At 47.3% G+C, this 26,886-nt stretch overlaps 1 protein-coding gene and 1 long non-coding RNA gene across 7 annotated transcripts in view; one reads left to right on the forward strand and one right to left on the reverse strand.

Annotated features, from left to right (window-relative positions):
* Positions 1-26,886, reverse strand: part of LOC125716937 (netrin-G1) — a 74,800-nt gene that overhangs the window by 17,472 nt on the left and 30,442 nt on the right. For all 5 annotated transcript variants that reach the window (XM_048989799.1, XM_048989802.1, XM_048989800.1 and 2 more), the window contains exons 3-4: positions 20,034-20,677; positions 4,718-4,890 (exon numbers count right to left, since the gene is read on the reverse strand). In XM_048989799.1, the coding sequence (XP_048845756.1) occupies positions 4,718-4,890; positions 20,034-20,677 (817 nt within the window). The remainder of the gene's footprint in view (positions 1-4,717; positions 4,891-20,033; positions 20,678-26,886) is intronic.
* Positions 1,642-25,528, forward strand: LOC125716938 (uncharacterized). 2 transcript variants are annotated; one of them, XR_007384440.1, is made up of 6 exons: positions 1,642-2,280; positions 12,104-12,258; positions 12,927-13,000; positions 13,076-13,304; positions 23,957-24,034; positions 24,705-25,528. It is a non-coding gene; the product is annotated as an uncharacterized LOC125716938 (long non-coding RNA). The 2 variants fall into 2 exon arrangements; XR_007384441.1 differs by having other exon boundaries at positions 2,151-2,280; positions 12,104-12,318.

Consider the following 26,886-nt stretch of genomic DNA (forward strand, 5'->3'; position numbering starts at 1 on the left):
ATCCATCCATTGTCTGTCTTTGCTTATTAACACATGAGTAATTTCACTATTCTGGAGGCCTAAATTTGGGCTGGATGAAATCCTATTGGATGGTCAGCCCACCAATCGGTGCAGCCCGCCATGTAAATCTCGTAAACAGTCCACTTAAGCCCAGGCTTCACCAGCTGGGTGTCAGTCAAGCTCGTCAAACGCTGCAGCTGTCGCATGACGCGGCCCATCAGCTTGCCTTTCTGCCCGGGGCTCAGATAACGTTTTGCTTCTGCGGCAATTATCCTGGACGTCCCCCAGGCGGGCGGTGATCTCAAACCCACCTGTGTGGAGTCGCATCCTCCAGTGCTGCCCGAGAAAAGGATGAAGAAACCTATCTGGTGAATTTCCGCGCCGGGGAGAGGTAGTGATTAGGCCACCGCCCCCCCCCCCCTTTAAGCCATCCATCATCCGATTTGTGACAAAGGGGGTGTCAAGTGCTGGCAGCAGAGAGCTAGGGGATCAGAGAGCCTTTGTGGTGTCACTGCATCACCGGGGGAACTGAAGTCGTTTTGGTAACAGGGCCCTGCGCTTGTGTGTGTGTGTGTGTGTGTGTGTGTGTGTGTGAACGCCCACACGTTTAAGAGGCAGGCTCGTGATTAAGACATTATGATGGCTGCAAGATAATGTACTGGAGAATTTTCCGGAACATCAAGTAAAGACTGAGAGCAACAGCCCATGTGTCTAAATAGATCCATCCATCTTTTTACTGCTTATCTTGACACTCTGGGCATGATGTGTGCGGGAGTACCGCTGTGAAATGTCGGGCACCGCCAAAGCATATCATATCGGGGCCCTTAACCCAGTACGATCCAATTATGGCCCCTGTTTACGCTCCCCTCCGCTTTCTGCACCCTTGCATAGATGCTACGATCTGGGTTGGCATATTACCGCATTTTGGCGTTCGGAGACCTTGGCGGCATGTCAAGGGGGCCGTAGGAGTGGCCCGTGTACAACTGTACCCCCACTCCGGACCGGAGCGCCATGCACTCATGGTGAGGGAGGGGGAATGGGTGAGGCAGACCTAATCACTACACCTGGGCTTATGGCTCCTTTTACAAGCTCTCCAGATGCTCGTAAAACAGGGACTGAGATCAACACCCTCTTAAAAGAAAGAAGACGACTGTGCTGGAAAACAAAGCTCATTAACTGGTCCGGAGCACTGAGTAAGGTCTTCGGAGGGAAGTACATAAACATGCCAGTGACACTCCATTACACAGGCGTGATAACAGCCTTCCTCTGATACAGAGAGGCTGTGGTTGCCCCTATCTAACTCTCACTGCCGACGACAATGGGAACGATAATCCCGGTTCATCAGACTTTTTTATTTTGATTGATATGTCGCTGCTAATTTTCGCGACAGAGCCCTGTAAAACCAAGAGGGCGGAGATCCGTCTTTATTTTCAGCAGTGGGATCACGCCGCTGGGATGAATAACGATGTCGTGCTGCGGTAAGGCACCTGGCAGCTGGGACCGTGTGTACTAATTAAAAAATGTTTTTTTGTGAATCGAAACTGCCGGTGATGTCCATGATTTTTACCTGTCAGCACATGCCCCGCCCTGATCCCCCCCCCCCCCACCCCAGCTCATCTCAAATTTAACATATGACTCAAACTCTCAAATCCTTCTTCTCAGTTCTGAGACATTTCTGTTCGCCTTTTGTTCCGATGCTTTTTCATCCGAAGCGACTTCGCCGGCTGTATAAATGGGTAAAAAAAAAACCTGCTTAGAGGTCTAATAGCAGCCCCCGCCTTCGGACATCAGGAATTAGCCCCCTTTCGTCTTTCTCATTACCCACAATGCCCTATCGTTTCCCAGTCAAATCAGGAAATGGGCTTCAATCCACCTTCAATCTAGCTACTTGCTGACATGTTACGATCCCCGCAAAAGTTCTGCCGGTTTCAAGTTTTCGACTAACTTCATGAAAGACATTTCGATCTGACAGCTTCCACTGACGCTGTACTTTTCCTTTTGGATCAAGAGGAACGGATCGTTTATGAGGAATAGATCATCTCATCAAGCCGATAACATCATATAAGGCCGCTAACCTACTGATATAGGCGCAGAATCCTGCAGTCAGGAATTCGGGCTTTGACCCCATGTGGAGCACTCGTTCAGACCCCACGGCAGACAGGAAGCAATTCTGAAGGGCCTCCTATTTTGGATCTACTAATCCACCCCACTCCACCCACCCAGACAGGCCTCCATCCTTGCAGTAGTGACTTTTTCAACATCCTGCTGGATAAACCTACGGTAAGGCGAAAATGCATTTTAACACAGTACACCTAACCTAACAAACATCATAGCCTAGCCTAACTTAACCATGCTTAGAACACTTACATTAGCCTACAGTCGGGCAAAATCACCAACACAAAGCCTATTTTATAATAGTGTTTTTTGAATAATCATACCCGTTGTGAAGTCGAAATATCGTAACATGGACCATCGTAATCCGTGAAGTGTATGTACACAAGGGCAATTGATGCAATAAATATAATTAATTCAGTCTGAGATTTTAAAAAAAGCCCTTGAAATGCATCGGCTAGTTCTACAAACTGAAAAAGCGGCGGGCCGTTTACCGCGGTAAACCTACACAGCGGTTTGATTAAAAGCGTCTTGTACTCACATGGCTGGTACACATATGCACAGAAGAGCCGGACTATAATTTTGTACCACGGTGATTTATTACACTTTTCTCAGGTGACTACATAACAGATGACCATAAAGGGCTATTAAACAGTAATCCAATTCATATTTCAAGCTAATTTGTCTTCATAGGAGCGCCATATGTTTAATATCTTGGCGGCGAGGGCCGCATGAGGGTGGTCGTGATTTGTTTTTAAAATTACAGATCATGTTTGGGATACCTCCAGACTGCCAGCTCCAGGAAGGGGTTACCATCGCCGCCTCTCGCGGCCATATTGCATTATACATTTCTTTCCGACAAGTCATAATATTGCACTTTTATGCGCTTAGCCTGATCTTCATAACTCCGGAGCAGATGCGTCCCGCAGTTGGATTTTAATAACGGGCTGTCAATCCCAGTTCTAACCTCTGCCGTGTCATTACTGCGATATTCATAAAACGCCTTTGCTCAGAGGGATAATATATCTATCTAGTTATAAAGATATAGAGATAAAGGGATATAGATAGTCTTCTTTTTCTGAGAGTTTGTGTTGACACTAAAAGGTCTGCTGAAACCCATTCCAGTTCAACTCTGTGAGACACTGCAGCAAAGCTGCTAAATAAATAAATATTCCTGGATGAAAGTGGCAGTTTCCCTGTGAACGTGGCACATTTCTCCTCCTCGCTTTTCACTTCATCTCTGGCCCAGACCCGTGAAGTGTCGCGCCGGCCTTGCCGCGGTAGCATATGGCGCGGATGTATCGGCGGAGGCTTCGCTCCTGAGCACGCTCGGCATTCTGGGAGCTCCTGTGCCCGTCTCCTGCCATCTGGATGGAGCCGGGTGCCGGCGCGTCGGCCCCCGAGCTGGAATTACGGGCTGCATTAGATTCAAAAAGGCAATGAGCCCCCCTGCCTGGATCCAGGGATTTGACAGATGTGGCCAGATCTCCATCAAGATTAGGACGGGGATAAAAGAAGATGGCGTGCGGATCCTCGGAAGGACATGAGACGCGGAGGCCAATCAGTGGCAGGGCTGGCTGCCTGGACAGAATCTGCTCACCGCAGAACACCGGCCCATCCATTTCCTAATTACACTCACTTAATAATTCAGAGGTTAATATATTCATAAACATTCACAGACAGTGAGACTACCCACAATGCTTTGAGGTGGAGCGTAATGCTTCGCAAATACCGGCTAAACCAATGTCTACGGATCTTTGGAAACCAGAACTTCTAAGCCTGACTTGATCCACACATACTGATGGCGTGTTGTTCGCGAGCTTTGTCTTGCCTTGTTTACTTTTATCCGTTTATAATTTTGCCAAGAAATTAATAGTGGTATGAAATTATGAAGCGGGAGTATGCAAATTAGGTTGTTAATGCATTTACTGGGTCATCAAAATATTTCTGCACTAGTTTCTGGCCCGCAGACACATGTAAGCCAATAAACCGATGTTATTTTCTTGATCATTTCAGCCAAAACGGCCTAAAATTCCACCCATATATACAGCTGGGTGTTCCGACAGGGCGGCTCAGGTTAATTACCCCACGCAGAGGTTCAGCAACGCCCCTACCCGCAGCTTCCCTGAGACCTCACCGCCGTAACACCTGCCACGTTACGCTTGCAGCACAGGTGCGGGAGGCCCATCTGCCTTAAACTAAGTCTAAATCCACCCCCCCCCCCCCCTTGTGCATATTAGGGCCTGAGTAATGCGTCGAGGACTTTAAACACGCCGCTCACGACCGGCTCTACGCACTAATCATAGTTAACGCTCCTCGACACGAAGGTCTCAGTCTCGCTAAGCTTTTTGACAGGTGCATGCTGATAATTCGAAATCCCTGGCAAGGCATGTTGATATATCAGCGTCTAACACCCGGCCGGAGATGGAAATTCCTTTATTCCTGCACAAATCGGTCCAGCATCTTAACATGCCTACGATTTAATAATATTATTTGATCATATTATTTATTTATTTATTTTTTTGCATTAGCGCCAACCCACCCCTGAGATGAGTCAGTCGCCATGGCAGCGGTTTGGGGCGAAGGGGGAGGGGCCTGTACTCACAGATATTGGCCGTCCCCTTGGGGATGGGCAGGTAGGAGCCCCCGTTCCAGGTGCGGCCCTGGTAGTTCTTTTTACACCTGCCGCAGTCGGGGCCGGTGGTGTTGTGCTCACACTCGCACGTCAGCTTGTGTTCGTTGAAGACGCAGCTGTTGGCGTGAAGGTTGCACTTGCACCTGTCGGGGAGGAAATGAGGCGGGAGGGAATCAGCGCTCATGAATTATCGACCGCGAGGAGCGACTGCATGGAGCAAGACACCATCTTCCTGTATTTTATGTATATATATATAAATATATATATGCTCATGTATGGGGTGGCCAATCATGCAGGGGCATGGCTACGAGATCGTCTGCCCCCCCAAGGATCGCCACCCACCACCTTCGGTAGGTGCACCTTGCAACCTAAGTTATGCTCCAGGGCCCCCAAGACCCTATACTAGGTGAAAGGTAATATAAAATACACATATACAGTACCAGTCAAACCAGTCAGACACGCCTACCCATAGCAAGGTTTATTTGTAGTATTCTCTACATTTTACAATAATCATAAAGATTTCAAAAACATAAAATAACATATATGGAATTATATACTAACCAAAACTGTATTAAGCAAAAACATAATCATTTTTCGGGGGTGGGACTCAGAAGGTTGCTGGTTCAAATATCTGGGTCGCCAGAGCGATGCCACGATTGGGCCCTTGTGCAAGACCCTTAACCCCAGTTGCTCCAGTGACCAGCTGACCCTACTGTCTCCCCTACGCCATTTTCCATGGGGTGGCCTCCTGGGATGCTTTTACTGTATAGCTGTCCTGAAGGAGGCCCCACATATATGCTGAGCTCTCATTGGCTGCTTTTCCTTCACTTTCTGGTGAAACTCCTCCCAAAACCATTTCCGTTGTGTTTAGGTCAGGTGGTCAGGTCATGTGATGCGACACTGTCACCCTTATTTGTAGGTGCCTTAGCGTGTCCAAACTTTTAACAGTCAGAGGGACCAGCACTTTACAAAGGCCCTTGAATATATAAAATAATGTAATGTAAAGGGGGGGGGGTGTCCTGTCTCCATGTTCTCCCCCATAGCACTGCAGCTTTCTGCCAGTCTCCAAAATCATGAGTGTAGCTGAACTGGTTTCTCTGTTGCCCAGAGTGTGAGACTGTGATGTGTGAATGTGCCCTGTGATGGACTGGCATCCCACCCTGGGTGTCCCCCTTCATTCTCCATCATTTGAGTCCTTTAATAGGCTCCAGGGATCAGCAGGATCCTGCCCTGGGGAAGTAGTTATGGGAGATGGATATGTGTGTGTGTGTGTGTGTGTGTGTGTGTGTGTGTGTGTGTATGTGTATATATATATATATATAATATATGGATATAAACGACGCATAATGTCTCTGCTTGACTTTCTCTGTAGCTTTGCTGTTATTAAGTCCCCTAAAAGAGAATTAATTCACAATTGCCCCAGTGGAAAAACGTAATTGCAATAAAGTAACAATTGAGGCTGAGAATGAAAATGAAAGGGCCCCAGTAACGCTGCCAGAAAGAAAAAGGGCGAGAGATAAAAGTCACCAGACCACCAGAGAGTGCTTTTATTCAGAGATCCTACTGAGGAAACCGCCGGGACGCATGACTGTTCCAGCAGGGGCTTTTATTGTGATAAATCATTGACAGTCCTATTAATAACTCTTCCCCAATCAACTGCTGCATTATTTAAACGACATAAAATGCAATTGAGAGATACGTTTCACATTTTACAGACACAGTGAGGGTACAGACCAGGAATATCAAAAATACAGCCAGTCACATAGGGATACGCTTCACGTGCGGGGTTATTTCGAAAGATATCCATAGCAGAAGTCTTCTTTTGCGCTTACGGAGTGAGACGCGTTGCCTTCCACACCTTTAACTTCGAAACATTGAATTTGGGCATTGATTTTGAAGGAGAAAGGTTACGATCGGATTACTTACAGACTAGGCGAGATGTGGAGGCAGCGGGGCGATCCGCCTTTCCTGACACGTCTCCTCCGCACATGTCCCTTCGGTTAATTTACTGCAAGGCGCAGGAAATCTTCAGCCACACCGTACACGGTCAACATTGGATGGAGATATTACGGAAACCGCTGGAAATATATTAATTTTAATTGACTCGCTGCCCTTTTCCACATTCCTCTCGATTATTAATAATTTAAAGTTTGGGATGGGAGGAAAACAATATTCTTGAACATCAGCTGAATAAATGAAGATATTTTAATACTGTACAAAATGTCACTGGATGGCATTTATTAACATTTAATTTTCATGATATTCTTTTTTAGATATTATAGGTTTGCGATCCAATCATAAAATCGTATGGACTGACGCTAAACAATGCTATTGAAAATCTCTCAAATTGGTAAATGACTTCTATAATCTCTGCTTCTTGATGATGCTTCGATTTTAATTGATTTGGCCGTAAAGACTAGATTACTATGTAAAACACTTGCGTCCTTAAGCTCAGAACAAATCAGTTGTTTGCAGGGAAGACGGAGACGACGCGACAAATTACTCCAAACACTAAATTTTTTGTGCCCCTTTTGATCTTTAAATCTGAGGAAACGGCTGTTATTCATTAGCTCGTTTTATTTTTTAGGCTAAGTTTTATCAGGGTTCTGAGCAGAACCTCCATCCAGTTCAGCTAGAGGACACAGGTGTGGCTTACAGTAAGGGACTTTCATTCCGATTTTTTTATTTATTTATTTTGTTTTACTTGGCAAGAAAAGTTTCTCTACCTATGCCGAGGAAAGAAAAATAAGACAAAAAGCACAAAGAAGCACTTTTAACTCTGGGGAATCGCTAGTCTCCTTTTTTCTTTTTTTCCCCTCTTTGCGTTGAAGCGGTAGCAAGTCTGAGCCTGTCAGAGCAGAGTTCCCGTCTCATTCAATATGACACCTGAACTTAGCTTCATTTGAAATGTTCTGAACGTGTTAGGCTGAGAGCATGATTCAGGAAGGGGGGACGAGGGGAAGGCGCCGGCTTCACTCTGCTGTGGATTTATAACATTTTCTCTGCAGGGGAAGAACTTACTTGGGCTGTATTTTAATGTTTCCTCTGTGACAAGCTGCACGAGGCTGGAATTTATTCCCCCATAGCGCTCTTAGGGTCGTCCTTAAGCGTTTTTTTTGAATGCGGCTAAGATCCGTTCGCCATTATTCAAAACTGCCCGCAAAACCTCAGTTAAAACGGTTCTTTAAATGGGGAATAAAATATGCAGCGAGGCACAGGTCAGGAAGACCTTCAGACTGGTAAAGACAAGGCGGACTGATTTGACATTCCCAGCAACTACAACTATAGCTACATGTTACTGGGCTGGTGAAATGGACATTCAGGCTTGGAGACAATTTGGGGAAAATTTGATGGCTCTGTAGGGTAATGCCATTCTTTTCCCTTAAATGGTTCTACATTTAGCACCAGTTTCATGTTTATGTGAAATAATTGGCTTATTGCATAGGCTACATAGCAACAGAGACAATATTTGTCTAAACTGATCCATCCATCTATCCATCCATCCATCTTCTACAACTACATATCCAGTGCAGGCTCGATACGCATCTAGATTTCCTATTTAAATGGTTTTCCATGGTCGTACCTGAATTTTTCACAAAACCTGTTTGATTGATCACTGGGCAACGCGATCACATTTTTAAACAGTCTTCCTTTTTAATCACATTTGGCATTTTAATGCTTGGCTGATAATGGAACGATGATTTGCTCGAAATGAGCGCCCCAGAAATTCGCCAGTTAACCCAGCCCCACCGGCTAGACAAGCCCAAACGTTGACACGAAAAGATAGCCGCACTTGACTGAATATTACCCAGAATCATAGCGATGCTGTAAAACATCGCTCATCTGTCAAAATAGGGCAGCAGACAGACCTAAATGGGGGGAACTAATAGATTGAGTGTGGCCTCTGATTGAGCCAAGCAAGTAGAAATTAATTTCAATTACATAAGCAGGTGTTATTGTAATCAAGTTCGTTAATAAAGCGGGTTGGGTTTTCTGTAAGTAAATGGCCTGTGTCAGCATTTAGCATATCTCATTGCTAATTGAAAGAAAAGCATGAGCACTGACTCAAGTTAGTCAAGCGGCATGTAAATCCAATTACAAAACTAAATGTCAATAATGCTTGGCAGGCCACTGATTGGTTTAGCGGTTAGCAGGCCGTGAAAATGGAACTAAAAAGAGCAGCTACTGTATGTGTCCATCCTGTTTACATTCCACCCTAAATTATGGTATAGCCACGTCTTGGGTGGACCTCGAGCCTCCCCCGGCCGTCCTCAGCGTGATAAATGGGCAGGCCGTCACCGTGACGACAGCTCGGTAGCAAAGCATTAGCGGAATGGCCGTTCAGCGCTATCGAGATCAAGTCCTGGTGCCGTTTTCATTTCTGACTTGCATTTGGTCACAGAATGCGACTGGACACAGCCTGTTTGGCTCATTAAGACTTCTGCATGGTGAGGGTATGCAGTTGGTAGGATTAGAAATCAACAAAGAGCTAGTGGAGTAAAAATTAAAAATTACCTGTTAGCTAACGTGTTAGTCAAAATGCTTAATTACGCATCTGTTTCGTTTAACTGCATATCCAGCAGAGAGCTTCTGAGGGCCTCGAGTCTATTACAGGAAGCACAGGATACAAGAGGAGAATAGAATGCCAGTCCCCAGATGTTTAATTATACTTAAGATATTCTTAGCATATTAGCATGATGTTAGCACAGTGATGATTCTGAAGAGACAGAAGCACAACGTAAGCCACACACGTGCAATAACTCTACTTTAAATGGATAAATTCACGTCTGGCACTTTTTCCTCTCAGATTTAAATGGTAATTCACCAAAATCATGTTCAGACGCTGTAAAGCCTTGGCCAGGCGCCTTACTGGCGAGGCCTGCGATGAACTTATTTCTTTATTCATATCAGTGACATCCGGAGATTTTATCAGGCTTTCGGCTCCACAAGACACCTGAGCCGGCGTGCGGTTTCCAATTCTGGGGGACGATCCGTAAGGGTGACTTGTCATTCAGAGCGCGCCGGCTCTCCAGCCTCGACCCGGGACATAAAAATTCAATCACAGATTCTGTCTTCACTGCTAATTTCACAGCGCGATTCAATAAGAATCAACGTATGAAGTCAGAACCGCCTTACTGACTCTAATCCCCTCAAAGGAGGACATGTCTGATACCTTTGTGGGGGACGGCGTTTCTTTTTTATTCGTTTGTTTGTTTTCTTCTTCGGACTCGGAGAAGGCAGCAGCACGCCTGTCTGAGCTGTATGCAAGATTGATCAGGCTGGAGGGAGGGGGAGTGGAACAGAGGGAGTGAGGTGAATGTAGAATGATGAGGCCTGAGAACGCGCTGGGTTTGCAGGAAGCCGCTCCCATTCAGCGGGTCGTTATCTGTTGTCGAAAGGAGGAGGTTCCCCTGCTTATCGGGGGGATAAAGACCCCAGACGACTGACAGTCAAGACCTCAGAGGTCTCAGAAGCGTTAAGGCTGGTTCATACTTCTCCGTACCAGCGCAACACTCACACATCTACTCGGAGTGACATGGAAACGTTCATAGTTCTCTGGTCAAGCCAAGTACTTTGCACATAAGCGCAACACATTGTATTTATATTTCTATTAATAATATTAATAATAATATTAATTATTAATCTGATATTCCCTGCACACAAACAGTAGTGAGGTTTGTGTCTGTTTCTCTGTTTTCCAAATTCAGAGAGTCGACTCGCAGGGTCGTCAACTTTAGTCAGCTGGAGACAAGCCTGCACACGGATTTACATGTATATAAGTTTTATTACCTTTTGTAAATAGTCTGTAGGGTTTCCAAACTACCCCAACGCTCGTCGAAAGCATCCATGTTGGTGTTTAAATTGGACCCTAGCGACTCGTTCGTGCGCAGTGTGCCCAGAGCTGCGCGTAGTCCGCTGTGCAGACACAAGAGTGCAGCAGGCATTTGTCCGTGGAGGCAAACACGTCTTATAATGTGGAGAAGTATGAACCAGCCTTGAGCGTGACGTACCCTCCATCTTAACTGTTTAGCCTGTTTACAAACAGGTGGAAAAAAAAGTTTTTCCAGAGGGAACGACAATGGGGGTTATTATGTCGAGATAAAGCAGATTAATCAAGTATAGCAGGTATTTAAGTGATGAACAAACAGTCCTGATTTTCATCATTTGTGAAGCATGGCAGGGGGCGGCCAGACGCCTGTTGCCTGTGTATTTTCAAAACCACTGACACACCCCCTCCAAGGTCTTCGCCCCAGTGCTAGTCTGCTGGACCGTAATTATCTACTGGCCGCATCCTACACGGCGACTGTTGGACACAAATCCCCTGAATCCCACCTTCTGAGTCAACCTTCACAGCGCACTCACGGCCCTCTCTCGCATTCAACGCGGCCCTTCATAACGCCCCTACTGAATGCTAAAAACTTAAAGCTTTCGCGATTTTTGGTTCAATTTTAAAATTCACCTGAGTATGGTGTTACACAGCTTACCAAAATAATTTAACACAATAGTAAAATCAGTCCCACTGAATGTTTATAATTTAACATTAAATAAATTTAGCTTCTTAAACCACCAGAAAATATGGTACACGTTGTGATTTAATTCCTCCTGCTGGCTTTCTCCACAGTGATCGAACAAAATCTGAATTTTTGCAGCCCTGGAACAGATCATCGGTATCCAAGGCCTGTATCTGTATCGTCAGAGGTGCTTATTACTGAGAATTTGTGTCGATTGCAGAGCACGGCGTGATAATAGGCGTCTAACGTCCCCGCTGAAGCAGAAACGTCACGGTAACATGACTGAGAATTACTAGTGTCATTGCATAAACAGCCACAGGCTGGCGGCTGTGTATTCTCTGAGCAGCATAAGAGATAATCATCTAATCTGATCTCCACTAAGCCGGAAAGGTCAGGGCTCAGCCTGTGACGTGAGATTGATGCTTAAAGCTTAGCACTGTCACTGACATCGTTATCCGAAAAAAATAATACACACTTTTCACTGCAACCATCCTATAAAAGGTTACGGAAATGTATGGACAGGGGACTAAATGAGGAAAAAGGTTGGATTTATGGTGCATGTGCAACTTGGCTGCTCATTGGCTGGCAAGGATTGGCTTTCATTAACACAGGGATGGTGCGTTTTTGTGCACACAGTGACGTTATTGCAGCCGTGTTAAACCTCACAAATAAGTCAGGGCAGATCATGCCTGCTGTCGCATTCATATATTCATGCATTTTTTGGAGGGTAGGAAAAAACAGTTTATTTTTGGAGCTACAGGATACATTTATATTCCTGATTATTATTTCGCCTCTGGGATAGTTTATATGTATGTATCTCCACTCCCTCATTTATTATTTACAGATCCGAGCCGCTGATGAGGGCTAATTAAACGACGGAGGAGGGATGCGATTGGCAGCCAGCACGTCCACCTGTGATGAGCGTCTGCTGGACCAGCTGGGAGTAGCCCCGCCCCCTTCAGCTGCCTCATATCAATGATGTTGCCGCAGATCCTGCAGGTTCCACCTTCACACTATCTGGGCTCGGCCGGTCATACTCTACGGCCGCCGGTCAACAGGGTGGGAATTTGTTAAGTCCATGTTGGGCAGATATGTTAGTGAGGCAGATTTTCATGGGCTGTCAACTTGCTATAACCACGCCCCTGTTGGGGGGGGGGGGGGGGGGGGCGTATAGCCTAATGTTTCTTTAGGTGATTATTTTTGGGGGTAAACGGGGGAGGGGGACAGCCAAAACAGAGGTGATCCTCCTTATCCGGGCATCCAGTAACGTGGAGGCACAGTTCAGCTTAATTCAGCCCCCTATCCCTTTCTGATAAACAGTTAAAAACTTTTTCGACCGTGGGCAAATAAACCTGTTTTCTCATTTTGACACTTGTTGAGCTGTTTCCATATTAAATCTTGCCTTCGGGACAAATGGCATCAAAGATTGAAAATTCCGATGCCATCTTCCATCTCGGCGGGGTAACACTCCCCGTACATCTGTTCCCGTTGAAATTGATTCCTCATGACATTCTCCCGCTCGTGGGATTTGGGGATCGATGTCGGCAGGGGGGGCGGCTGGGGGGGCCTCACAGAGCCAAGCGAGCCATCGGCAGGGTTAACAGACCTGCTCGGCAGATACGGCGCCAGGCTCATTTATCATCTATTTGTCATTCACACCTTAACAGACGGCTACTGAGAGGTCCCGCCCCCTGGCCGTGATTGGTGAGCCCATGGAGGAGAACTTGTGAAAATGGATAGGGTAAGATGATGGAGTTCTTTGGGATGGGAGGGGTTGGTGATTATGAATGAATTTGAAGGCCTTATGGTTCAACAGAGAAGGGATGGAACTCCACCCAGCAAGGCTGAAAACAGGGATGGAAAATCGGCAATAACACCCCCCCCCCCCCCCCACACACACACCGCTGTGGGTCTCTGAAAGTATGGCGTGCAAAGCCTCGCACCATCACCACACTCCGCCAGCATGACCTCTGACGCGGAACAGACACCCGTTCCGGACGTGCTCTGGCAGGAGACTCGGAATTCCGGCGGGAACGTCGCACAGGGTAAGGCTCGGCCTTCCTCAACCTTGAGCTTCTGCGCCTCAGCTCCGCCCCCAGCGGCTGTGCCGCGGGTTTTCGCGCGTTAAATTGTCCCGCGGAGGTGACGACGGGAAGTACCGTCCGTGGATAATGAGAGCGCGGGATGATGAATTGGATGTCAGAGTCGATTGTGCTCCTAAAGCCGACGCCGAGGCTCCGAGACGAGCTTTAATTGTAAGGTGCAGTTTCCCTTGCTGGAGACGAGGCCTCAGCGTCTTGGTGATAATGCACAACCGTCGCTGAGCAGAGGTCATAGGGAGCCTTAAGGAAACACAAATACCAGCTAAAAGTCAGTTTTGTTTCATTCTCTTTTCATTTAGTCTAGAATGGAAACTGAATTGTTTCTTCAGGAGAAAAAAATTATAGATGCCATGATCTTGCATAATAATCCCCCCCCATCTGTTTTCTGACCACTTTTTCCAGTACAGGGTGGACATGCAGCCTATCCCAAGCAGCACAGGACGGGGGGGGGGGCAACTGGGACGGGATATCAGTCCGTAGCTGGGTTTCCGTAAAAATGTACGAGTAAAATATGCAAAATTTTTAACTGCAACCTTCGCCAGGAGAATCATGAAGGTGGTCAGATGAATGTAAGGATATTGGAAGGCTGAATGTCATGTATGTACATTTGGGTGTATGTCAGATGGTAATGACATAATACCGGTATGTACCCATAATCCCATCCTTTACAGGGTGTATGTCAGATGGTAATGACATAATACCGGTATGTACCCATAATCCCATCCTTTTTAGGGTGTATGTATCTTGGAGATATGGTGAGGGACATGACACAGGAGTCACAGGATCCCCCATAATGCATCGCGCATCTTAATACAGCCCCAGGCCGAGACAGGACCCGGTAGCCTGTGACCATTTCTGCCACACAAGCGAGCTACTGGTCCCCCTTCAGTCCGAAGACCCCAAATGTTTATTTCATTTCATTTCTCGTAGCAAACTTCCGGCTGGGAAATGGAATTGGATTCCGGAAAGGCCTTATGGGAGCCGACGGAAATTCCTTATTTTTCAAATTTCTTATACAGCGGCGTTTGCTAAACGGCGATGTGACGTATCAGCAAGGGGATCGCTGAGCAGCTGCAGTGCAGCCTGCTATTGAGGTGCGGTCAATTCACCTGATTGGGTTCACTGCCATTATAGGAACGAAAAGTTTTACGCCTCGCCTTTAAAATATGCCGTTTGCATAAATATTTATTTGTCAGCCAAATTAGCCACATGCTGGTCAAGATCAACACTCGCATTGAAAGGGCCAGGGGTACAGATACAATATGTTATTGTGGAAGGGAGAATTAGAGATTCTGCCATTTTACATTCCAGACTGTGACAAACTGGAGATACAAATGGAAATAAACCATCTTTCTAGTTCTTATGTTCGTTTAAACTTTTACTGTATGTTTTAGTCACTGTGACACTCGTATGAATAGAATAAGAAGTTGATGGATGGATGGATGGATGGATGGAAGGAAATCAGAAAAAAAGAAGTTATAGCAGCGATTAAGAGGTTGGTTGAATCTAAAGAGGATAACAGCCATCTGGACTTATTGGTGTTTTTCCTTTTTTACATTTTCTTGCTTATTTTGTTTACAGTTCAGTCATTAAAGCTTGTCTGAACAAATTGGCTGCCAGTGTGTCATGAGGGAGGTGGGGAGTCCCTGGACTTTGGCCATTGGTTTGAGGAGCAGTACACCAGAACTGTCCCTAGGAGGCGCTGGCGGAGCAGCCAGCCAAGTCATCCTGGCCAGTGTGTGATACAGCTCCCCTATGGACCGGCGCCAGGGACGCGGCGTGTGCGTGACCCAGTGTCTTGGCTGAAGCAGTCACCCCCTGTGATGTGGGGCCTTCGCTGAGCTTCTCCTGAACGCCGCCATCCGCAAGCGCTACGCTCAGAACCCACGTCCGATAATCCAATCTCACATTCTACCTGCTCCGGTCCATTACAGATAACTAACCGGTGTTATTTGACCAGTGGTAACTGATTGCCTCCTGGAATGAGCGAGTTCAACAGAAAGTCTTCAGTGTGTAATTCTTGGTAGTTCCTGAGGGGCAGCCCAGCAGTCAGACACTCTGGGGGGGGCGGAGGAGTTGGGCTGCTTGTCGAAGGAGCTCATCTCCTTGCTTCCTTAATTACGTGCCATTGATCGTATTACGCGACAAAAGGAAAGTGACGAGCAATCAGGTCGTCCGGTAGTAATTAGGAAGAAATGTGTGGATTCCTGACTTTTCCATGACTGACATGATGTGCTGACACCACAGGGGCTGGACGGCATGATCCCCCCCCCACCCACCCCCGTTTTCAGACCGAACCTCAGCATTTACTCCATTCCAGCATTTTCCGTGACGTGGTGCATCTAGTCAGAATATAGCGACGAGCGACACAAAGAAAGAATGAGGGGTTTCGCTCGGCTTTTTTGGCCTGTGAATGGTTTGTTTGTTTGCTTTTTCCGCATCTGTATTCCTTCTCCTTTTCGGTGACCTACTTCGTCACCTGAAACACGGCAGCGGCACTTGCAGGCGAGCCCGGTTTGAGAAAACCGTGGGATCCACTCCGCACCAGAAAGGATACAGAAGTCTGTCAGATTACGGCAGATATCCCCCCCTGTGGAAAAGCGCTAGTTCAGCGTTGTGCCAAATTGCATATTTTCAGGGGATGTGAATCTTCTCCTGGCCAATGCGTCGGCATGTTCCGTACAGGCACGGAGACTCTGAGCGACTCAGTCATGGTAACTCTGCTAGTACTAGCAGAGCCTGCCTGTCATTGGAAGTTGTTGGCAGATGACCTCTTTGGCTGCTGAAAAGGCTCAGTAACTGGAAATTCAAACTGGTATAGTATCTCTTATACTGGCTTTTCTCAATGAGGGGATCTCTTATGTTGTGGGGCCCTTTTCAGGGGGGGTTACAGAATGTTATTTTCACAGAACCTTCAACCCCCCCCCATCCCAATTGCCAATTTTTTTTCTTTTGTCTTCTGCCCCCCACCCCTCCCCGGTCAACATCTTTTTTGGGTCACGACTTAATGACCAGGGAAGAATATGGGCCCTGTACCTCAACAAAGAAAACACTCTACTAACAATGCAAAAGTCATGGGTTCAAAACCCAGGGAGTATGTAAGCTGTAATCCGTCCCTGGACCCAGTCTCACTCTAGTTAATAGCCCCTCTAATTGCTGCTACTCCACTATCACAGCCTCCGCAGTGCCTGTGTGACTCAGCAGGTTAGGGCTCCGTGCCTGAGATCGGAACCCTGGGGTCAGCGATAGCCCAAAAGTGAAATATCTCTGATCAAGGCCCCTTAAACCCAACTGCACCAGGAACTAGCTGATCCTACCTTCTCAAGTGCATGTTGCTTTGGATAAAAGCTAAATTGATAAATCTAGTCTAAGTCGCCTCGGATAAACGAGTAAAGGTAAGCTGACTGAGAACAACTGTCTAGCAATAAAAAAGATACAGGCGTTAGGATATGAATAGAATGCTGTAATCTTCAACGAATTGTTAGTTTTTGACGCGAGCATGTGACGGTTCATGATCTTTATTTGACCTATGCTAGGGTAAAGTTCCTTTACCACAGTTTCTTTACCACAACTTTTCTGCGATCCGCGGTGATCTCACACCTTGCGGTTGTGGGTTCAAGTCCAGATTGCCAAAATGCACAGGCTTACCCAGGCTGCATCCCAGGGGCCTCCGCTAAAACGAACCTTCCCAACACCCCTGCGGCTGTCGGAGGCTTCTTGGTTCATGTGCCTCTGCCTCAGTCACATGTGAGCGCTGTGCCCTGTCTTCGTGGGATGCCTCCCAGTGTCCCATTTTTCTCCCAGAGTCCAAAGACTGTCCTCATTGCTTGCCCTTGTTGTGCAAATGTGAGCCCTGCAAAGTACCGGCGTCCTGTCTGGAGTGTGCGAGCCCAGTGCCCTCCGCTCCCCCTGCCAGGCTCCAGGCTCACCTCGACACCGCATGAGCGCTTTGGGAAACAGACGGACGTTTCGGCTGTCGAGCTTAAAGTGATAGGACCCCCTAAACCTTGGCACCCCTGCTCCAATTCATCTTTAGAAACACTTTTCAGGCAGCCCAGTGACACTAACATGTTGCAGTCCTCAGCACGCCTGAGGAATCAAGCTCTGCTCAGCTCAATTTTCCATTCCTCACTGAGCAACAGAAGTAATAAAATTACTCCCCGATTTTTTTTTTTTTTTGTTCACAAAGCATTGTAACATTGCCGGTTTCATTTGGAAAACAGCAGCTCTGTGGTAGAATTGTTAACAAGCACACGAATGGGACTTTGGGGAAAATATCTTTGAAAGGGATGTACGTCTGTAGACACCCAGAATCATCCTTAGGTACATTCAGTCAAAGTACGGCCATAAAGAATTTGAACAATCCTCCACAAAGCCTTACAAATAGCCAACATTCAACCATCCTATTACATAATGCATAAAACTACTGGTCAGATTTAAATAAACAAATGGTTTTAAAGAATCCCTTTAATCTGACGTGTAAAAAAAAAAAGATATAACGGATAATCTCCCAGTTTATCCCCGTTTAATAATCTGTCCCCAGTGTCCGCTGTAGTGAAATCTGCAAACGCTTCTAATCACTAACATCGGTCGCACTCTGATTAAGGACAGCTGTAATTGCTGTAAATCCACCATCGCACCCTACTGCATTTTAATCGGGCGGGGGAGCGCGCTCGCCCGTGCGCGTCGCCGCCAACTACGCCGCGCTCGTGTACGCGTCTGCCAGCGCCGATTTCATTACTCCGTGAAACAACGCGTTTATGATGCATACGAGCGTGCACAGTGGATCTCAGTCACACTAACACCATTTTATTAAGCAGTTTAAGCCAAGCAACGGAATCCTACTGACTCAGATTTTCTTTTTCTTTAAACCCCTCAGGATATTACCGGGGCACGGCAGCCGCTCCATAAAGGATGATATTCTCGCCGCCCCCCCGCCCCCTCATCGCCTTAGACAGTCACACATCAGGCTCTAATTAGACACGAGTGTCGTGCCCTGGTGAATTTGCTCCTGCCTTTTATATCTCCCATTACCTAACCAGCTGCAGAACGACTCTGTCTCCAAATTAAGTGAGACGGCTGAGAAGTGTCTTAATCAAGGGGAGCGCAGCGCCGACGGAGCGCTTCTCTGATTCATTAGCCTGCATCTAGCTCCTAACTAAAAGCTTAAAACGGGGTGAAACTCAAACCACTGGATTTCAAGCTCATTATGAAAAAAAGTTCAGATTGATTAAAATCGCTTAAATACTACAGTTTCACTCGCAACTTTAAGATGGACACTCGCAGACACGCAAACACACACTCACGGCTATGAATTACACAAATACGGCCAGCTACTGTATACTTTCCTAAACGATTTACATGAGGGACGCAAAAGCACAATCTCCCATTTTCTCTAGCGCTCTCTCTTTCTTTCTCACCCACAGAGAAATCGATTTCAGATTGTATTCAATCGAGTACAACGGCACAGGAAAACTGCATGTATTCACATCAGTTTAACCGCCGGTCCTGCGAGAAATATTTGTGTACTGTGAGAATAAGCTTGCGTTAATAAAAAAGCTTACGTGAATAATACGCTTACGTTAATAAAAAGCTTATGTTAAAGAATTACTGATATTCCACATTGAACCCCAAACTGGATAAACGCTCGAAACATAGGAGCATTATTATCATATTTGCTTTTATTACAATAGTGGCTGATATTGTTATTTTTAAATAGCAGATATATAAGACTGCTGATAGTAGGTCCTTCAGTCACAAGGCTCTTAGCCAATGTAATGGGCTTCCTCCATATGTGAGGGATGCTCCTCCATCCAGACTGAAGACATTAGCCTAGCCTAGCATAAACAAGGCAGCTGGTGGAACTGTCCTGTCATCCGCGTATCTCCACCCATGCTGACCTGCTGGGTCATTCTCCTCTCCACATGTCCAGATGCCCTATACCTGGGGCATACACCAGCTGAGCTCATGTCGTGGCAGGCCGCAGTAGAAGACTGAAGACTGGCCTGCAGATGGCCGAAGAGAGGGCTGATCTACAGATGGCGTGATGGCCCAGAGACGGCATGACGCGCGTGGGAGACATGCAACTTTCACACCTGTTCATTGTTAGCGTTGCCTGGGGGGCCTTGGGCACTTAGACGACCTCAGTTCCACCGGAGCAGTGTTTCTCAAACCGGTCCTTGGGGACCCCCCCCCCCCCAGACAGACCACATTTTTGCATCCTCCCAGCCAGTCGAGAACACAAGGTGTGCTGGGAGCTGGGAGGGAGCAAAAATGTGGACTGGCTGGCGTCCCTGAGGACCGAGTCGAGAAACACTGACCTTGAGGTTCATTCTTCTATGTCAAAATATGGAGGTTTGTTTCCTTTCCTGTTTCAAATGATCGCCTTTGATTCTTACATATCAAATGGACTCTTGTTTCTTCTACAATCTTATCCTTTGGCTTTTGTTTTTGCACAATATTGTCACCCTAAAATGTTGTATGTCAGTAGGTGACTCTCATGTCAGTAGGTGACTCTCATGTCAGTAGGTGACTCTCTTGTTTGATTCATTGATATGGGCTTTGGAGCAACCATGTTGGGAAAGACATTATATGCATGAAACATAAATCTGTGACTGATGATTTCGTAACATGGAAAGGACTGTTAAGACAGATCTTCACATTACGGCTTACCTTCCTTGGACTTTGATGTCAGATATTGCATAAAAGTATCTGGACAAGTTGTTCTCATCCACCATAGTGGTTCCAGTGGCTGGCCTGAGTAGTTTTATTCTGAGGTCTGTGATGGTAAAGAAGTCCCTCAGGTTCTTTGTGGTGTCCAGCTGGCCGTAGAGAGAGGCCATGTTGTGTAGTCGTGGCCCAGCGAACAGGGCAAAGCGGTCCTTGATCTCGAAGCGCACCGTCTTGTCGTACTTCCACACGTAGCCCCTAGAGTAGTCCTCTGTGCAGATGATGTTGAGCATCGTCTGCTGGGTGAGCTCGTGCACCGTTTTGGGCTCCATGGTGAATGCGTCCAGGCAGTCCGTGGCGTAGAACTGGTATGGTTGCCACGTCCTCCCATAGTCCAGAGACTTCTCCAGTACCATCTGCTCGGGGCGACCCGACTCAAAGGTGATGACGATGTCATCCGTCAGCTCGATGGTCTTGTTCCACGACAGGGTGATGTTCGCTTGCAGTGGTTTTGGGTATTTCTTCCAAGACGTCGACTGCCAGAAGGTCGTGGGGTTTCGACCCTCGAAGTCGAACATCAGGCCGGGCGGGTGGGCCAGCTCTGTGGTGCTGGCGTCGCATTCGTTATTGCACATGTAAGGGTTCTCCTGCAAAGCAAAAAAAAAAGAGGAGGCGCACTTAATGAGTAACCGGCAATTAAACTCAAGAGCTATACATTTAATTTAGCTTGGATACAGAGAACAGATTCCATGTATGGGATTGTTTTGAGATAGAGGAACGGAAACTGGAAATGTCATTGTCATTGCCGGCTGGCACTGTCGGCCATCTTGGTGACAGCAAAGGAATCCCGATGAGATGGGGGAGTGTTATAAAATGTCGCAGTCAACATGCATTTTTTATAGACACGTTCCTGTGGAGGACTGTTTAGGTAGCGTAGAGCTAGACCTCGGGAAGAACTACGGCCTGTCTGTCAGTCTGTTAATCTCTACCTGGAAATAAATGGAAAAAAAAAAACATGGAACTAGGGACCTTCCTTCACATTAACGGGGGGAGATAAAGCAATCTAACTGCTGACTACGGGCCTTGATGGACAAGAAGGACCGTCAAGGTGGGTGTTGCTCCGGAAGCCGGCAGATGCCGTCCGGATCTCTCGTCTTACCTTCTCGCCCGCCGCATCTCTGCGCCCAACTCTGCGAACGCAAACGCGCCTGCATGCTTTCGTCAACATTACTCCGGCAAAAATAACCCGACGCAGCCTCAGCTCTGAGTCACGGCGTGAATCCTGGGAGGCGACAGACTTGGGAAAGATTCAGCTTCTTTCTTTTCCTCGTGGGGGGCGGGGAGGCTACAGCTGTATTGTCCTCTGTGCTCCATTTAATTCCCTGCCTGTAAACTCCCCCCCCCAAGACACATGTACAGCTTGCCGCCAACCGTTAAAGCCCATCGTATAACGGTCTCCCGAGGTCTATCGCGGTGCCTCCTGTCTTATTAGCATCAGGACACACCCTATTTAATGTTTTTTTCCCACAAGGCACTGGGGCCGTTTCATTAGGACGGGGAGGTCCAGCGGGCCGATTAGGTAGGAGGTCAGCGTCTCCTCGAGGCCCTCGAAACGGGGGGTAGGAGAAGGCGGGGGGGGGAGTTCTCTCTCGTAATGGCGAGGTGAAAATGAAACCCAGCAATGTTAGCCCTTTAGCCTCCTGATGTCTGTTGAGGCACATTACTCTTCCTGCTTCCCAATCCCCTGCCGTCTATTCAGACTCGTGTGTGTGTGTGTGTGTGTGTGTGTGTGTGTTTTTCCGGGGGAACAGAAGGGCTCGTCTGCAAGAGTAAATTTTCACTTAAGTCCGGCTTTCGCTCGATGTCACTGCTAGATGCCAGAGGGTCCGCGGTACTCCGACAGACAAAATGAGACGGGGGGAGGGGTGGGAGGGGGGGTGAATTTGTGGCGGCTGCACTTAATGAAAAGAAAAACACCTCCGTCTCGCTCGCTCTCAGAGGGGAAGAGAAAAGCCAAAGTGGGTTCTAGGCTCCATTTTACCTGTCAGGACTGAACAAAAGGAAGTAGGGGAAGTCATTACCCAACCGATGACCCTCCCTCTGGAGAGATAATTGCAGGATAATTTTACAAAGTCGGGTCTGGCTCAGCTTTCTGGAGTCAAAAACGGGGGAGAAAAGTCTCAATAGACGTTTAACAGATTGGTTATACAGGGTCACCTGACCAGGCAAAGTTTTTAATCAGTCAAAGACGGCCTTCCTTATCGATTCGTCCGGCCAGGGACAAGCTATTTCTAATGCAGAGGGGACCTTTGCGGAGACAATGCCACGCGGAGGGGCAGTGTCTTTCATTATCGTCTCCTGTACGGCTTATTTAACAGAAATGCGGCCTTATGAAGATCAATACCGTCTGCAGACCCCCGCTGGGAAAGACTCTGGCCTCTGAAAGGCGGAAACAAAGGCCGAATTTCTGCTTTTTCGATGCGGTTTTTCGACTCCGCTCGTTAACCTGCCGGGGGGACGGACCGTCTAGTATCGTCTCAGTTCTGGCCCGTCTGGGGTTGTGGGACTTTGCTCGATTAATCTGACGGACATAGGCGAGGGGAACGGACACACCCAGAAGCTTAAACACGCCACCCGAGGCGATCTATAATGAAGTCGTCTCCTTCAACAAAGGTTAATCCAATATTGTGTGTCTTTGGTTAAAGACAAAGAAACCAGAATATTCCCTATAAAATACTGCAAATCTTTGCAGGTGGCTCTTTCCTAGCCTGACAAAGAAGGTCATATAGCCTCACATTACTTATCCCACATCCGACGGTATGTGTCCCTAACGGGTACCTGAACTGCGATGCCGTTTAACACCACTTAAACAACACATCTGCATACGTGACCGTGAGGTTTAGGGCCCCCTGTAGACCACAAATGGTAACTACAACAAATATTAAATAAAAAGTCAATTGAATAAACACACTTCTGAAGCCGCCATGACTGCTGCTAACCTTTGTCCGCGCTGCCTGTGTTTCTGCTGATAATGATGCTTTTTAATGGGGCTCTTTGTAGTTGGTTACAATATGAACTTGAAAATGCACAAAATTACCAACACCTCCATAGCGCAAGTAAAAAAATATGAGCGACAGTTATACAGCCCTGATCCAGACGGCGTGGGGGTTGAGTGGGTAACGCTGCAGCCTCACACCCCCAGGACTGGCCAACTGAATCCATATGTGGAGCTTGCATGTTCTCTCTGTGTCAATTGGGCTTCCTCCAGGTATTTTGCTTTCCAGTCCAAAGACATGCGGTTAGGCTAATTGGTGTCTTTAAATTGCCAATAACGAGTGTGAGTGTCCTGCGATGGACTGGCATCCCATCCAGGGTGTCCCCTCTGTTGGCTAGGATGTGTGGTTGGAAGAGAAAGGGATGGATAGCTGGTCCAAACAGACCATAAGGTCAGTGTGACACTCCTCACGCCCAGCGAAAATCTAAAAATGATTATGTGATTGCCAAGGGAGGATGCGACGGGGGGGGGATTCGGGGGGCAAAGATATATTTCCTGCAAAAATTTGGGCCGACATATGGGAGGGGCAGGTCAATCACCTGCTTTCACATCAGCTATCTTTCTACCTTGTGATCTAAATTTCATGTTGCCGCCACTAAACTGCACAATTTGGCTTTATTTTCCAATAAAATCAGTTTAAATTTGTCTTGTACAGTAACACTTTAGAGTTTGGGTGTATTTTTCTTTACTTTTATCATGCAAGTACCGAGGTCGGAACAGATGTAGTCTATTCAGTATAGATCTCGCTGGAGAAAAATGTTACGATTTGTCTATAAATCACGTTGTGGGCTATCAGCGAAGGAATCACTCCTGAGAGTGACACAGTTTAGCTATTTGATTAATGCGCTTTATTTAACGTCTTATTTTTCAGGGTGCGACGGAAGGCTTGTGTAGTTTTTCCATTTGTCCGCTCGCCAACATCCACCGACGTTTGTCGCCATTTTTCTGGGTGAGTCTTTATCCCCGCCGATGCTGGAATGCGATAAGTCGTCGCCTGTTTGGATGGCAGGTGCTCACGGGGGGGTGCAGGGAACGCGGTGAAAAGCACAGTCTCCACCATTAGGTCAGGGTTAATCCCATAATTCTTGCTCCAGCAAGGCCCCCGTCTACCAGAAACATCTCCCAAGTGGAAGCCTTGGAGAAGGACTCGGGCTGTCGCCAGTTTCAATCACTGGTCTTTGCTCATTCAACACCGCCACCAGAGGATTTACCTCCCCTGCTCCCTACCCCCCCATGTCAGATAATGCCCTTTGACCCCCACTGCCCCGCACCCCCCCTCCCCCAGCTGTCAGTCGAGCCATAGGGATTTGAGCTCCCAGCGGCAAAGATGCCCAAGCAAGTCCAGCTAAGGGCCACAGCCGATTTCTTCGGAAATTGGCGAGGGGGCACGGAGCGGGATTCCAGGGACGATGCTTCTGCCTGCAACCCCCCCCCCCCTCCACCTGCCCACCACCCCGACCTTAGTTACCGTGGCAATATTGAACCATATCGCCGGCTTGATGTGCCTGAAATAGAGATGGCTTAAAGGTGAGCCGGAGAAATGCAGCAGAGCGCAGGCAGCTCAGCAGAAATTCAATAGTCCTTTAATGACACTTATGTATGAAAGTGTTTTACTGCAGTGCCCGTCGCCACGCTGACCTCAAGAGTTACGACGGGGGGGGCATGTGAGACCCCCGCCACCATCGCCATGGAGAGGGCCGGGTGATTTGTTGGACAGTCGGAGCCTTTGGAACCGGCCAGGGATACGGGGATCCTCAGTCACGTAAACATAAAACTTATTAACGATATTATGCGGCTCTTAAAAGGCATACGAGAGCCCTGCTGGGATGGCTGGAGGTGCGGCTAACGGCAAGGCCACGGCACGATTCCAGTTACAACACATTAGACACAACATAATAGGACCACTGGCACGCACATTATACTAAAATGGCTGTAGGGTTACGCCGGACACTAAATACACGCTGTCCTTTCCTGTACTCTGTCCCTTCTTGATTACAGGAGCAGGACGCTTCTTAGTGCATGTCCCTGGATCAGAGGGATGAAATTCCTCCGTTTCATATAGAATTATATAAAACCCCAAACAATCAATCCAGTAAAAAAATAAGTGCACGTTTGTCAGCATTATAAGATCTGCTAATTATTTTTTATAACCTAGTGGGATAAAACAGCCCCTTTCTGTCAGGTGTTTCTTATATTACACCAGAACACCTACAAAACATCATCTTACAAATGTATGGATCAGAAGCCTTAACATACTCATCAACGAAGATAACACCAACCCGGCCCCCCCGCTGAGGGTAAGTTTGGATAAACAGAAATGGGGGGAAGGTGCCTGTCTCTATGTCACCTTGATGATCCAGAGCATTTAATGATAACTAGAAGTAGGCACTTGATATTTGAGGTCATCCTTTCAGACTCATTATTTTCTGTGAAACTCAAAAACAACAACGGTGGGGGGGGGGGGGGGGGGGGGCTTCAGTTTGTGTTAGTTATTCTGCAAGCATGATAAAAAAAAAAACTGTAATTATACAGGTTATTGCCCTACCTGTTATTGTATCCTTCTAGTTGGATTCCCTGCCATTTCCTCATCTATTACCTGTCCTCTGCTTTAATAAAATGACTGCATAAACATTGAATGATCATATATAAATCACCGCTTTTCCATGCATAGCTTGTTTATTTTCTGTCTGGGATCCTATTTAGTTTTCTCGTCATAACGAAGTAACCTGGAGTGTCTGTCACCATACAGACACTTTTGTCATTGCCTCGATGTTTACAGATGACAATCGTCCACGGACAGTCCGCAGCTGACTGAATGACAACACGCATGGCATGCTGGGGGGGGAGGGGGGGAAGAGAGAACGCACGACAAAGGTGGCGATCCAGCACACAGAAAGGCAGCGGAGTACTGCAGCCAAACGGTTATCGCATTGCATGCACGGCCATCCGCGATGGGTCCGGGAATGCGACGGGGGAAATCTGTCCCCCGGGTGACGGTACTGTGAAGTCAAAATGCGCTCAAAATGCGCTTTAAGAAGAGGCATAAAAAGCTGGGTTATCGCCTTTTTCCAGGATACCCCCGGATATCCACGTCGCCGTGGATTTCACATTACGCCGGGGCCGGCGACGGGTGTCTCTTTCTGCCCTGACGCAGATTTGTCAGAGCTGTGGAGGCTGGGTGGGCTGGTGTGAGGGTTTTGCAGAGGTGAGTGAAATTCAGATGATAACTTTTTCGGTAATTTGATACGGGCAAAGCATCTAGACGCCCTCTCCCTCACCTGGACGGAATATAATAATAGAGGTCCTGACTGTCTGCCAAACAGACGGACCTCAGTCACCTTGAATGGAGCTGAAACTCAACCCAGTGTGGGTGGGTCACTAGGTCAGGGAGGCTACTAGTTATGAGGAGGTAATGCTTATCTATCACCTCCCATATCAGGAATAAGGGATGCCAGTCCATCACGAAGCACACACTCACACCGGTAGCATTAGCAGGATGCCTTACCATGAGGATTTGGGTATCCTGGGTGGGCAATGGTATTTAATTGGAAGATGGAGGGTCGGGGGGGTCCTCTGATGGGCAGTCAACCCATGCTGTGAAAGTGCAACAAGCTGCATAGACATAGGATGGGTGGTGGTGGTGGTGATGGGGCGGGTGGGTGGGTGCGTGTCCTCCAACCTTATGCACAGTGAGAGCTACGTCTACAAAGGAGAATCCTGGGATGCCAAGTAAAATACAAGCAAGTGATGGAAGTTTTTTTGGGTGGAGGGTGGTATCATATTTTCTCTCTTATTGGGGGT

Source organism: Brienomyrus brachyistius, chromosome 21 (assembly GCF_023856365.1).
Source record: "Brienomyrus brachyistius isolate T26 chromosome 21, BBRACH_0.4, whole genome shotgun sequence".
Lineage (NCBI taxonomy): Eukaryota > Metazoa > Chordata > Actinopteri > Osteoglossiformes > Mormyridae > Brienomyrus > Brienomyrus brachyistius.